General features: G+C 39.9%; 1 protein-coding gene across 1 annotated transcript; it reads right to left on the reverse strand.

Annotated features, from left to right (window-relative positions):
- Positions 1–1,278: 1,278 nt before the first annotated feature.
- Positions 1,279–12,133, reverse strand: dnajc25 (DnaJ (Hsp40) homolog, subfamily C, member 25). Its single transcript, XM_088630277.1, has 4 exons — positions 11,741–12,133; positions 10,209–10,361; positions 7,252–7,722; positions 1,279–5,317 (listed from the first exon to the last, which is right to left on the reverse strand). Exons 1-4 carry the CDS (start codon positions 12,050–12,052, stop codon positions 5,195–5,197), a joined length of 1,059 nt encoding a protein of 352 aa, XP_088486403.1. The 5' UTR covers positions 12,053–12,133; the 3' UTR covers positions 1,279–5,194.
- Positions 12,134–12,942: the final 809 nt, after the last annotated feature.

Genomic DNA, 12,942 nt, shown 5'->3' on the forward strand with positions numbered 1-12,942 from the left:
AGATTTTGAATTCTTGAATCAGGAGAACGTTTTCAAGTGTTCTGAAAAGTAAAATATACCATATGCTCTTAATATTACATATATGTAAAATTGATGTATTTTAAGATTTTTATAGTGCTGCTAGCCAACCAGGGTCTCATAACCTCAAAGTATAAGTGAACAAACTGCTACATATTCTTTTTAAGGCAGAAGGTATTCAGATCAATTCAATTTTGTAACTACGATTCTAGAAGATATCTTCACTCCATGAAATTTCTGACATTATCCTCGCTGTGTCTCATAATCTGTTATTGCCCTGATAGATGTTTGGCGGTGCATTGCAAGATTAAGCAAATTAGTAAATTTGCATGTCTCACTACGGTCTAATGACATCCCACTGCTGCCATCTAGTGATTGTGTAGTTCACAATAAATAGGGCCACACTACAGAGGAGAAACACTTTTTTGCAAACAAAACACGTTTCGGCTGTGGCTGTGGTGTATCACCCGAAGAAGGCTCCAGAGCCGAAACGTTGTGTTTTCTTTCTTCTCTTTTCAGCACGGAATAAACCTATTACTTGTTTCTTTGCAGCCTACGCATGCTGATGTAGCTACCCCCCTGTACTACGTTTTTGCAAAATCTTGTTTCTGAACCCAATTTTACTGTAAATCTTGATCAGAATTTTTTACATTATCCTGTAGTTTTCTTATGCCAACACTTTAGATCACTTTGGATCAATGTTTGAATAAGTAATCCCTTGTTGTCTTGCATGAATAGTGTCCCGAGTCCCATTCATAACATTTAATATAATTATGTTGCTAAATGTACTTGTCTGTTTACTTTATGCATGGAACAGTATCACATGCATTATAGCTTTACTCTTTACAGTAGGGGTGCTAGAGACACCAATGATAAAATAGCAATATGCAATATATACTGTATATTACATAATGTGTATTAAAGCACTGTGGTACAAACTACTGTATATCGACTTTGTAAAGCTGTTATGTTAACTTGGAATGTTATGTATAATTAAAAAAAACAGGATGAAGAAAACAGTCGGCACTTTACAGATTCAGAACATAGTCTACAATGTTGAAATCCTTTAAACTTGCTGTGAAATCAGTTTTCCATTTTCTAACCGAGTTAGAAGATATGACTTGAATCTACTGTATAGCTTCAAGCACAGGACATGCCAAGCATCTTTGTTTCTTGTTTATGAAAAATAGTTACACAATTTGTAATGAGATCTAATAGGGGAATCCTAAAACAAAGGTGAAAAACCACAACACACATCCATCCATTTTCTAACCACTTTATTCAATACAGGGTAGCCGAGGAGCCAGTGCCTATCCCAGCAAGAAATGGGCTCAAGGCAGGATACACCCGGGCCAGGACACTCTCTGTTGGCAGAGCACAGACACAAACAGGTATACATTCACACCAGGGCCAACTTGACCAGAAGCTAAGTAACCTACCAGTATGTCTTTGAACTCTGGGAGGAAACCAGAAACACACATGAACAGTGTTGATGCCATCGTACCACTGGGATAGCACCCCAGGAATTGAACTGCAAGGCAGCAATACGACTACTACCACTGTGCCACCATACCAGGCCACATACATCTGCCCAAATTTATTTTAAGGAGTGTCTCTCCACAAAGGAGATATTGTCCGTACAAACAGAGAAAGTGTATTGCCAGTGGGAACACAGATAAACAGAAAGCAAATTGGGCAAGAATTTCAGGTTTTACTCCTGACACAGTGTTTCTGAATAGTTAATTTAAACCTGTTTAATATAAATATCAATAAGAAGAATTGATGTTTAGATTAAAAAATCTTTATATACTGTATATATAGCTGTCAATCCATACAGGCTAATTCACTCAATAGACCACTTCTTAAATTGTCAGGTTTCAATTTGAGTAACTCAGGTGGTTAAACAGCCATGTATTCATTGTTGTGACGTAAACAAAAAATAGAAAAATCAGGCAGTTAGCCATTACTATACCCTGTAGTGTGATAGAAGAAAATTAAAATATTTTAAACGAATAAAGGCGATATATCAACATCTCAGGACTCCTCCAGTTTATGGTAGAAACCATAAAATTGATATTCACACGTCAGAAGTATTCATTTAAAAAACTGTACAAACTACTGTACTTATCTGCATTTTATTTAAAGATAGCCTGTTGCATTACAAAAATGACTTATCTGAGACAACTCTCCAGAATTGTACTACTGTCTTTACTAAAAGTACATTTGTAAAAGTAACCAACCAGATTGGAATCATACATTTTTTTAGTCATTTGAGAATGACATTGTGGAAGAATGGCACAGGATTCATTTTTTTTCTACACTAGCTCCAGACATTTGAACGTCTACAACTGAAAAGGTCTTCTGACAAGTGCTGTCCAAGATGAAGTGATTACTGTCGAGCTCTGTAAGCACACGCTAAGAAGAAGGAAAATCTTTGGTTGATCTTTCAGACGAAGGAGCTGGCCAAAAGAAAGTTCAGCTGCCTCGATCAGAAAATACAGGGAGTTTTCACCAACCACGGCTACACATCAGATGCACAGAACCTTAATTCTGAAACCTCAGATGCTCAGTCTCTCACAGAGGTTTCTACTGAAGCAGATGTTGCAACAGTGTTTGGGGAAGAAACCGTTAGGAAATAAAACACTAATAACCAAAGACTTCTATTTTGAATAGAGCAATGAAGGATATTGTGTTTTCAAAGAAAAACAGAGTAAGAGCTTCTTTCTTCTTTGACACAGATCAGATTTCACTGCTATATACAGGATAAAAAGGGCACCATGCCATGGATCGTGTTGCCAAGACTCAAAGACAGCAGTGATGTGAATAACTCTTTTGTAATGACAACTCCCCATTCGGGCTATCAAAGAGTTGCATGGCTTGTATTCTCCCAGGAGGGCAAGACAAAGTTCCCTTAAAAAAAAAGTAAAAAGATTGCAAAAAAAAGCAAATGCCAAAACTTAATCCTGTTTTACCAATCCAAATGCAATATAAACTAATCTTTTTCCCCTCTCATTGTCACCTCTCCTACAATGGCATTTCACCATGTAAACCATGTTCACAAAAGTGTAATTAAACACCCTGAAAATGAAAAATTTAAGTACCAGTCCAGAAAGGAAAGATGTCTGTTCATCCTTGTGCGACTACATTCGATACCTGTAACTTGACCTGTGTAATTAATCTTATGCATCAGTGGTGTTCACTCATCTCATCAATATTTTTTAGACTAAAAACCCCTGCCAGGCACACAATAACACAAGTGTGTTGAATTTTTTCTCCAGAAATATCTGCAAAGAGTCCCCCTCACCATCTCAGCTTTCTCGTGAAGTTGAATCATACGCTTAGAACACAAGACTAATAGCCAATGACCTGGCTTCTTAACTGAGGTGTACCCCTCTTGGGGAAATAATGTGAGAAAGAAAATCCCTAATTGCAAATGCATTAAAAGAAAAGTCACAAAAGATATGAATCGAATAAAATACAAAAACACAGCAGGTAGTGGGAGGTGTATTTGGTGCCTGTAAGAGAAGTCTGTCTGGTTCTGATAAAACATATAAATCAATTTCTTTTTTTCATCTGCATATCCACATACACTAAAACCATTTCGATCCTATAAAATTGACCTAAACCTAAATTTCTTGAAACAGTGACTACCGTCAATTTATCGCTTTTATGCTTTCCTCGTTTCACAAAAAACATGCGAAAATTCAATTTGTAAGTGCCTGAAAAATCACTGTAAATTTTCCAGTTTCCAAATTTTTGCCACATGTATGGCATGATTTTAGAACATCAGTCATTTTCATTTCTCCCCATAGACACATCATGCACTATCACAGTTATTGTGGATCAAAGGTCTGCTTTGTGAAGTTTTGAGACTCATTTCAACTCTGAGGTTGCACAATTCTTGCCAAAACGTAAAAAGGAACTATTCAGAGCCTCCACAGTTCAAATAAAGAACTAGATGCTGGACTTGGTTTCAAGATGCAATAATATTACATGAAAGATGATCTTCCTACTGTACATTGGTCTTCTGAGTGAGGAACATTTCTAAAAGCATACAAGCGTTATACAGTATTAAACGCTGTTCAAACTGAAAGTTAAACAGGTCTACAACATGATTATGTAAAGAAAAAAAAGAGTTTGTCCTAAGGCTATGTTTCAGTGACTGGAATCCTTTATGTTTCAAAGTGCTTAATTAGAAAAGAGTGATAAGCAGCCTTCATGTGATGATTCATAAAGTTGAACAAGCGGAAAAAAAATAATTATCCTTTATCTCACATTGAAACTTAAAATTCAAATAGACGAGCAGGTTCGGCCGCAGAGATAAGGGTACATGATTCACAGAACACAGGGAAAGGAATGAACACACAAGGATACAATAGCTCCAAGTGATACATTTGGGGGCTATTCCAATGGACTTAAATCTCCCGTCCATAAAAAGTGTACTGATCCAAGCAAAAATCAGAAATAGACAAGAGGTCTGTCAAAATGTTTTACACAGTATTTTTCTGACTTCCATTATCGGCGGCAGTAATGGAGTAAAATCTAAACAGAATATAAGAAATCCCCAAGTGATATGTTTGATTCATTACCATGCATTTTACAAAAACAGTTATTGAAGACCAGTGATAAAATGACCCTAGGAACAGTATATTCCCTGTATGTGCTTCAGAATAAAACCACATAACCCTTATTAACATGATCAAGTTTGCCGTTTCTGCATGTAGAGGAAATGTCGTGATATGCGGGTCACAGCCACAGCACCTGGGTAGCAGATGGAGACACACAAATGAAACAGAACCCCCATAATCCAACAACAAGAAAACTCTGACAACATGAAAAAGAGATGTTGAGGGAAAGGAGAGGTTTGCTTTTAAGGTCTAATGCTGCTGAAGGAATCACAGGGACAAGATGTCAAGCGATTCACGACAGTCTGAGGTGATACCTTGTATGACAGGACAGTGTTTTTCTTGCCCTTTCAAGTTAAAACTGCAAGACCAAGAGAGGGAACACCATGCAGATTCCTGAGTCCAACCACTCGCCACAAAACTTCTGATATAATTTAACTAAGAAAATAATCTGTAGAGATATCTTCTATAAAGAGTCGTATTTATATACTTGTCTATACAGTGTATATATATATATGTATACATTGGCGCGAGGGCGTCGCTATGAGTGTTTAGTCATCAATGAAGGTCAGTCTGCCTGGCCCTTCGTTCTTCATCCATCGCCGATATCTCTTCCACCGGGGATCCATCGCCATCTTGATCTTCATCTCCTCTTCCTGCTCCTCCTTGTAGACCTGCCACGACAAGTGGTTGACCTACAGTTAACGTTAAATTGCGCAGGTGCCTCTCCAGAGACCCTCTGTGGTGGAGCTTCCAAGGAACACAATGGCTTGAACTTGCGCCCCCCAAAAAAAAACCAAAGCCAAAGACTCACCATTTACTCTCCTTGCTCCATTAAGTAAAGGCATGCCTGGTGACCTTCAGGTCAGCTAATGCACTGGTCGGTAAGCATTTATAGGTAAACTGAAGCCATCTTTATACTGTTTACATCTAGAGTCCCCAACCCTGAGAGAGCCTTAATCCAGTTAGCTTTTTTAATGATTGGCCACACTTGTCAGGTACTGATGAATCAAGCACGTTATCCACTGAATTAACAGAAATCTCATCCCTGAGGGCTGGGAAGAACTTATAACTTAGACCTTAAATGACATCTAAATTATGTAATTAAGCAAACCATGTTCAATTGATCAGAATGTATCTTTCAAAACTGGCTAAATGGTGATCTACAAAACCGGCTGGACTGGAACCGTTTCCATTGTACAATTTGCATCCACAGCAGATAATATAAAAAGTACCTGTAGGGAAAGAGAAACCACAGAGTTATCTTTCCCTGGAAGAACAGGACAGGGCGTGCAGGATGGTAGGTGTACCATCAGAGGAACACAGAATTACTGCTGGGCTGGGCTGAGAAGGAATTCTTCAATCTACTGCCTGACAACAGGTTCAATTTCCTGAGATCAGCTGAGATCCTGAGATCTGAGATCAGCTTCTTTGACAAAATGGTGAGCTATGAAAAACCTGTAATGCCAGGAAACAACTGGAATTGAACCTTTAATTCTCTCTTCTGAGACTACATCAAGGCAGTTACATTCTGATCCAAAGGTGAGATATCAAAGTATTTTCTTACAGTGCACAGACTTCAATGACCTACACAGGCACCCAGTTCACCCAGCAACTAGATAAAAGTTCTCCAATTAAGGCGGCTGCAGACCTGACCTAAGTAGCTACATGCTGGCGTTCATTTCATTTGGAAGAAAATGTTTATCACTTGCTACAATAAAGGAGCATGGGGTAGAAGTAAATGTAGAAGTATTTAGCAGTGTTACCACATTTAATGTGTTACCACATTTAACTATCAGAATAAGTTAGCAAGTAGCCTTGTATGAGATGCCAATATTTTCCATCTGCAATTGTACACGAAAAATAATTCCATATTTTCCAAAAGTACACTTAAATAGAAAAACTATTTATCTCGGTTGAAATAGTTCATTGCAGAGTAGTTCAGAATCTGAAGACAAATGAGCCTAAATATATTTCCACTGGGCAACAGTCGTCATTAACGACATCCGCAGTTTTATTTTCAGCACAGTGTATTCCAGAAATACACATCTTACACAAGGTGAAACAGTCCACCCTTTTGTGGAAATAAAGTGCTGGAGAGCACTAAATCACCAACTCCTGCTGGAAAACAAATCGGATATCCCCCCAAAGCACAGGTGAATACTAAGAAACAACAGGAGAACCACAGTAGACTCTCCACTGCAAAAGCTGCTTACATTTGACAAAATCCTTCCAAGATCTCATCACAGGAACCACCCTTGTGCATATACTAACTGTTTTTGGCCAGATGGAAAAGAGGAATCTGAAAAGATCATGTAACATAAATAGAAGAATTGAAACTTAAAAGCATGACATAAGCCGGATTTATCATTACAACACAAGCTACTTTACTAGAGCCAGCTGGACTTTAGGGTGAAACTGAACCATTACTGAAGACTAAGATGTAGTGTAAAGAAGGGTGAGGCCAGGAAACTCGCCGAATGCATCGTGGAAGACCCCCGGCAGCTAAGAGCAAGAGGCAACGCTGAAAGGCCACGGTCTCCAATACTCGAATCTTAAAATATTTTGCTTCAAGACTGAGGTAGAGGAGAAGGAGGTCTGCACGCACCTCGTATTTTTCTTTGATCCAGAGCTGCCGTTTCAAGAAGGTCTCTTTCTGGTGGTCCTCCAGGCTGTCGAACTGCGACTGAGACATCTTCATGTATTTGCGGATGATGTAGAGCCGCTCCTCCTCTCCGTACTCCTCCCTCTTGATGTGGAAGCGGTAGACCCACGAGCAGTACCAGATGACGTAGGTGCAGAGGTAAAAGGGGAAGAGGAGGATCTTGCACAGAAGAATGTCGGATATGTTGGGCTTCTGGTAGCCCCCTTTGATGTCAATCTTATTCTTGATGATGTCCCTGATGATCTCCTCCTCCTCCTCCCGGATCTCTTCCTTCGACCTGCGGTTTTTGCCCTTCTCTTTAGTCCTGTTCATCAGCCCCTGCTGCTTAGCCAGCTCAGTAGCCTGAATGCGGTATTTAGGCACCGTGGACAGGTAGTTAATAGCTTCAGTGTAGCTGCTCCACCAGCTGTAATACTAAGGAAAACAAAGGCAAATGGGTCAGTACTTTTGGCCATTTGTTCAGATCCTCATGCACACGCAAACATGCAACCAAAGCAGTTTGTATGCACTGCCTGTTCCTGAATCACAGTCTACTGCCAGCATTCATACACCCCCATTAAAAAAAATCAAATAAAATAAAGTCACATTTGCACAGGACTAAAACCAGAAATTGTCATTTGTCCCAATATTTGGTGAAATTGAGCCCCTTTGATGTTTAGGTCCCCTGTCCTTTTTTACACCTTGAAAATTTCAATTTCATTTTAAGCAATAACATACGATGAAGAGAAAATATTCTAGTCTCTGTCAGTCACAACCGGATAAAGTGCTTTGTTTATCATTGCAAAGTCTGAATAATTAATATCATTTCTGTTGCTTCATGTAATGTGTGTTTAAAGAAAGAACATTTACATCCTGTTCACTGTTAATAGGAAATGTTCCAAAGTGCATCTTTTCTGCTTGCAACTTTACATTCAATAGTGAAGAATAATTTTCTCTACTGTTTCAAATACTGTTATAAGGTTACAAAATATCCTTTGCTTTAACTTTAAATAACAACTGATTCCTGTAAATCATACATAAGAGCCTTCTTTACGCGTTCGATTTTAAAGGGGAGCTGCAGTTCCAATTTCTCAGGCCGGTTATTGAATCTCAGTAACAAAATAAATTAATTGACGGCATAGGAAAAAAAAATACAAATTTCAAATTAACCACAATATCATAATCTTTATGGAAGTACTGGAAAATGTTGTTGCAAACCACTGGTCGCACCACCAGTGAGAGCAAGAGTTTGTGCGAACTGAATTGTGAAGTGGCCCTTCCTGCTCACTAGTCACTATAATGACTACTATAATGTGATGAATGAGCAAATAAGTAAAGATCCTGCAGCAGACATTTCACTGCAGCAATGTTCTAACATGATCTGCATGCAGAGCTAACAAGTAAGTTGTATGTGTCGGCAAAACCGTCTCAAAGTCGAGAGCAATATTTGTATTAGATTAGGAGAGATTTATTCTTTACAATGTAATAAGGCCACTTCACGTCACTGGACGTTTCGTCACCTAGTTCTGAATCGCAGTATATGGCGCTGTGCATACCATGTTTTCTATTTCCTGATGTTGGAGGTTAAACAAGTTACTACGTATAGTATTGTAACGCTTACGGCCGACAGGCACTGTGTAAGAGCCGGCGTACCAGAGCAGGTGATGTCACCGCCCTTCCCTGTGATAGCAGGACTACAGCTACTGGGCTGTAGAGAGATCTCTCTTTAGCTCACGGGGCTGGGTCGCTGCAGAGAGACGCGGGAGTCCAGGGGCCGAGCCCCCGACGGTGGGGGGCCGACCTAATGCGGCAAGGGCGCCCACAGGAGCCCCCGTTGCGTTACATTGGTGTCAGTAGTGGGGTGGGATAGTCCTTCGTCGGGGACGGCGATTTAAGCGGGGGAGAGTGTAACGCTTACGGCCGACAGGTACTGTGTAAGAGCCGGCGTACCAGAGCAGGTGACGTCACCGCCCTTCCCTGTGATAGCAGGACTACAGCTACTGGGCTGTAGAGAGATCTCTCTTTAGCTCACAGGGCTAGGTCGCTGCAGAGAGACGCGGGAATCCCGGGTTCGAGCCTCAGTCGGGATGGGGCCGACCTGATGGGGCAAGGGCGCCCGCCTGAGCCCCCGTTGCGTTACAGTATATTGTACTTAGCACTTTTACTTTGGCAGACTTCTTCAGAAACACAGACCGATTTTTATTTACCATCTGAAAGCGACTTTTTTCTTTAGTTAAAAAAAGATGCAACGGACTTAACTAATGATCGCCCCTCAAGGCAGGAAAAAGAAATAAGCAGTCCGCTCAGAACAGAAGAATTTTCAAATCAGAAAATAGACCAGACATCGGCAAACTATTCTGGCACTTCCTCCACAAACAGTGCACAGTGTTTGAAGTTTTGATTTTTAGCATGTTCCAGATTAGCCACACAGTGAATGCGTAGCTCCTGTGAGCAAGGTGTGTTCAGTCTAGGACAGGCCAGACATGACATCTCCCACATCATTTTCCTTCTCTCATAGAGACTTAATAATCAGTCACTGGAAGCAGGGTTAGTAATTACAATTAAACCTCACCCGACAAAGACACCATGTACTTTTAGCAGGATGCCAATTCATAAGATTTAATGTACAATCAGTAATATTTATACCATGGCATATTCGGTACCAGAGAACAAAAGATCTCTTTTTGGTAAAAGCTTAAGTTACTGTCCATGCAGAACATTAAATGAAGTTATGGTATTTGCCGTGTTGTGAGAGAAATGGATAAAGCTACTAAGCCAAGTGCCTGAAGATGATATTTTGGCTTCAAGACTCTTGGATCAATTAAGTTAGAAACAATGGGAGGCCATTGGAGCCACCTGGTAGATAGCTTTCTTCTGTTCATAAATATAAGATTTTATTTGACTTGCATAAATGTGCTTACCTGGAATACCGATATGGCACACACTGTTACCAAAATCACAATCCTGACGTCAACTTTGGGAGCCAGCCTCCTTCTGTAGTAGTGGTAGTAGTGGCTGTAGTATTCCTCAGGGTGATCAAGCATGTAATCGTAATCCTTCCGAGATTCTTCATCCTAGAAGAGACCAGATGAGAGTGTGGGAGGAGGGCACAGAAAAGATATTAAGAGAGCCCGAAGGCAGCACAGCACAGGTGTTAATCCCACACTTTGGCACAATCTAACCAAGAGCAGAAGCCCATTCTATCCAGGAAGAAACAGAGAAACTTTTGCAATATACAAGAACAAAGAAAAAAGTTTAACCTGCCTACACTCTTCCAAGACAAAACACAACAAAGTGAATTATGGAGCAGCACCAACATATCCTGCTGGACTTTGGTTCATATCAATATGTACACAACACAGTGCCAAAGAAAGTATTGAGCAAATTTCAGTAGGTACATTACTTTATAAGCATACCTAATAAAACTTCATACCATACCTCAGAGATAAGGATATAACTGCTGCTGAAGCCAGAAATCGTTTTCCATTCATGAATACTTGTTAAATTCCTGCTCCGACGTCAGTTGTGACTACATCTTAACTGTGACTTACAAAGCTTATAAACAATACGGTCCATTTTCCATTGTGCATTTTTTAACATCTCAATACTATTCATTCATTATTTACGTTAATATATACTCGTAGCAATTGTGTACCTGTAAACCATTAGAATTCCGCAGCTGAATATTTATTTTCTTTTAGATTAAAAAAGGAGAGAACAGGATTGAGGTCTTTAACGAAGTAAAGGCAATACATTTTTTTCCACTTCCCGATTAATAGATACCAATGTTTAAGGCCAAATTTAAAAATTCTAACACATAAATGGATATTCAGCTAAATCAAATATTATACAATAAAACAAATAACAAAAACCTAGAACACGACTCACGAATTAAAAATTAAAATAACACCGAGCTACAGAACACGAAGGACATTAATTGAAATATTTATTGTAGATCTCCGTTTACGATAGTTGTAATCGACTTAAAACGACTAAACCAATTACGAAATCATTTGAGACTATGCTTGCTCCCAGATTTCGACTTTTAGTTCACTTCTTGCTAAACTCCTTTGACTTCAACCATTTAATAAGCGCGACTGTCCGTACATGAACTAGGTCTCCTGCTATTCTAATTCGAGTGAAGGGGGCCATTTCTCCTGCGGCTCACGTTTCCCTCAACAGCAGCACCGCCGAATAGCAGTTCTGCAAAAGTCGTCCTGATTCACACTATACTGCACGGAAAAAACCCATCTTAGGACGCGTCTCGTTAGGAAATCAGAGCATTCCAACACGGATTCCCGCACACATTTTCTCTGCTAGAGCCTCCTGAACAGGACAGGAACTTCCCCCAGCCACTTCCTGAGGTAACGTGTCAGTCCAGCACTGATCTGCACTGCACGTCTACACGACGAGACGTTTAGACTGGTGATGTACCGAGCAAGTTGCTGATTACCCTCAGCGTCTCGTAAGCTGTGGCGATGAGAAGAAATTTCTGATGGGCACTTTCCGGAGTCTCTCCTGCGAGCGCTGGATCCCCGGTTCGGAATCTGTCAGGATGATACTTTTTTGCCAGCTGTCGGTAGGCACGGGCAATCTCGGATTTACTGGCATCCCGTGTGACCCCGAGCACGTCGTAGCACACCTCCGTCCCACAGTATAGCCCCTCAATGAGGGCAGTTACTGCGGGGATGAAGAGTCCGACAAATAATAGAATTATTAACCGCGGACCACTCTTTCGCCGAAGAAACTCCATGGGAGCCGCCATGTCAGCACTGGGTCGCCCGACAAACTACGTCGACGGTAGTGGCCGGGAAAGGGGTGCTGGGAAGTGTAGTTCTTATATGTGCGCTCCTCAGACCCGGAGATCCGAATACGTGGATTCCATTGGAAAAAAGCCACGCTTTATTTGTCTTTTTTTCTTTATCAGGCTTTGTCTTTTTCTCGTTCACGACGTGCTTATTTTAGGAATTATATGATTGTAGAATTGCAGAGACGTGTATTACCACAAACTATCCCAAACATAATGTCATTTTTAAAAATATATTTGTTTAAATCTTATTTCTGAATACAGATAGATGTCAACTGAATAGGTGGAGGCATAAGGTAAACTGACAATCGTCAGACAAGTTTTTTTTAAGTGGTGTGCTTTTTCAAGAATCTTTGTAATATAATTTTGTTATAACATATATATATATAACTCCCTGCCGGGAGTATGTGTCCCAGAACTATTACAGTATATATTTTTTACTTTTTAATTCTACATGCGCAGAACAATTCTTCTGAATAAAACATTCACAAATGGTCTGTAAAGACTGTAATGCCATAGACAGAGAAAATGAATTGATGGATTGTCTTATGAACTGCAATTACTTCGTCCTTTATATGGTTTGAAACTTGTTACATCAAGAACTGGATTATTTTCCGTTATTCTGTGGAGTGTTACAATGAGAAACCTTTCTACTTCAAACACAAATGGTAAAACATTGACCACAATGTCATATTGTCTTATCCAAACGTAATTGATGTGTATTTGTTTCTCTGAAATAAAAAAAAAACATCAATTCGATACAACCAAACCCAGGTTAAAAAGGGAAAACGGATGTTACCCACTACCGGGCACTGTCTGTAGCAATGGATGAACAATTTCTTTATATT

This window comes from Lepisosteus platostomus, chromosome 4 (genome assembly GCF_059453375.1).
Source record: "Lepisosteus platostomus isolate fLepPlt1 chromosome 4, fLepPlt1.hap1, whole genome shotgun sequence".
Taxonomy (NCBI): Eukaryota; Metazoa; Chordata; class Actinopteri; order Semionotiformes; family Lepisosteidae; genus Lepisosteus; species Lepisosteus platostomus.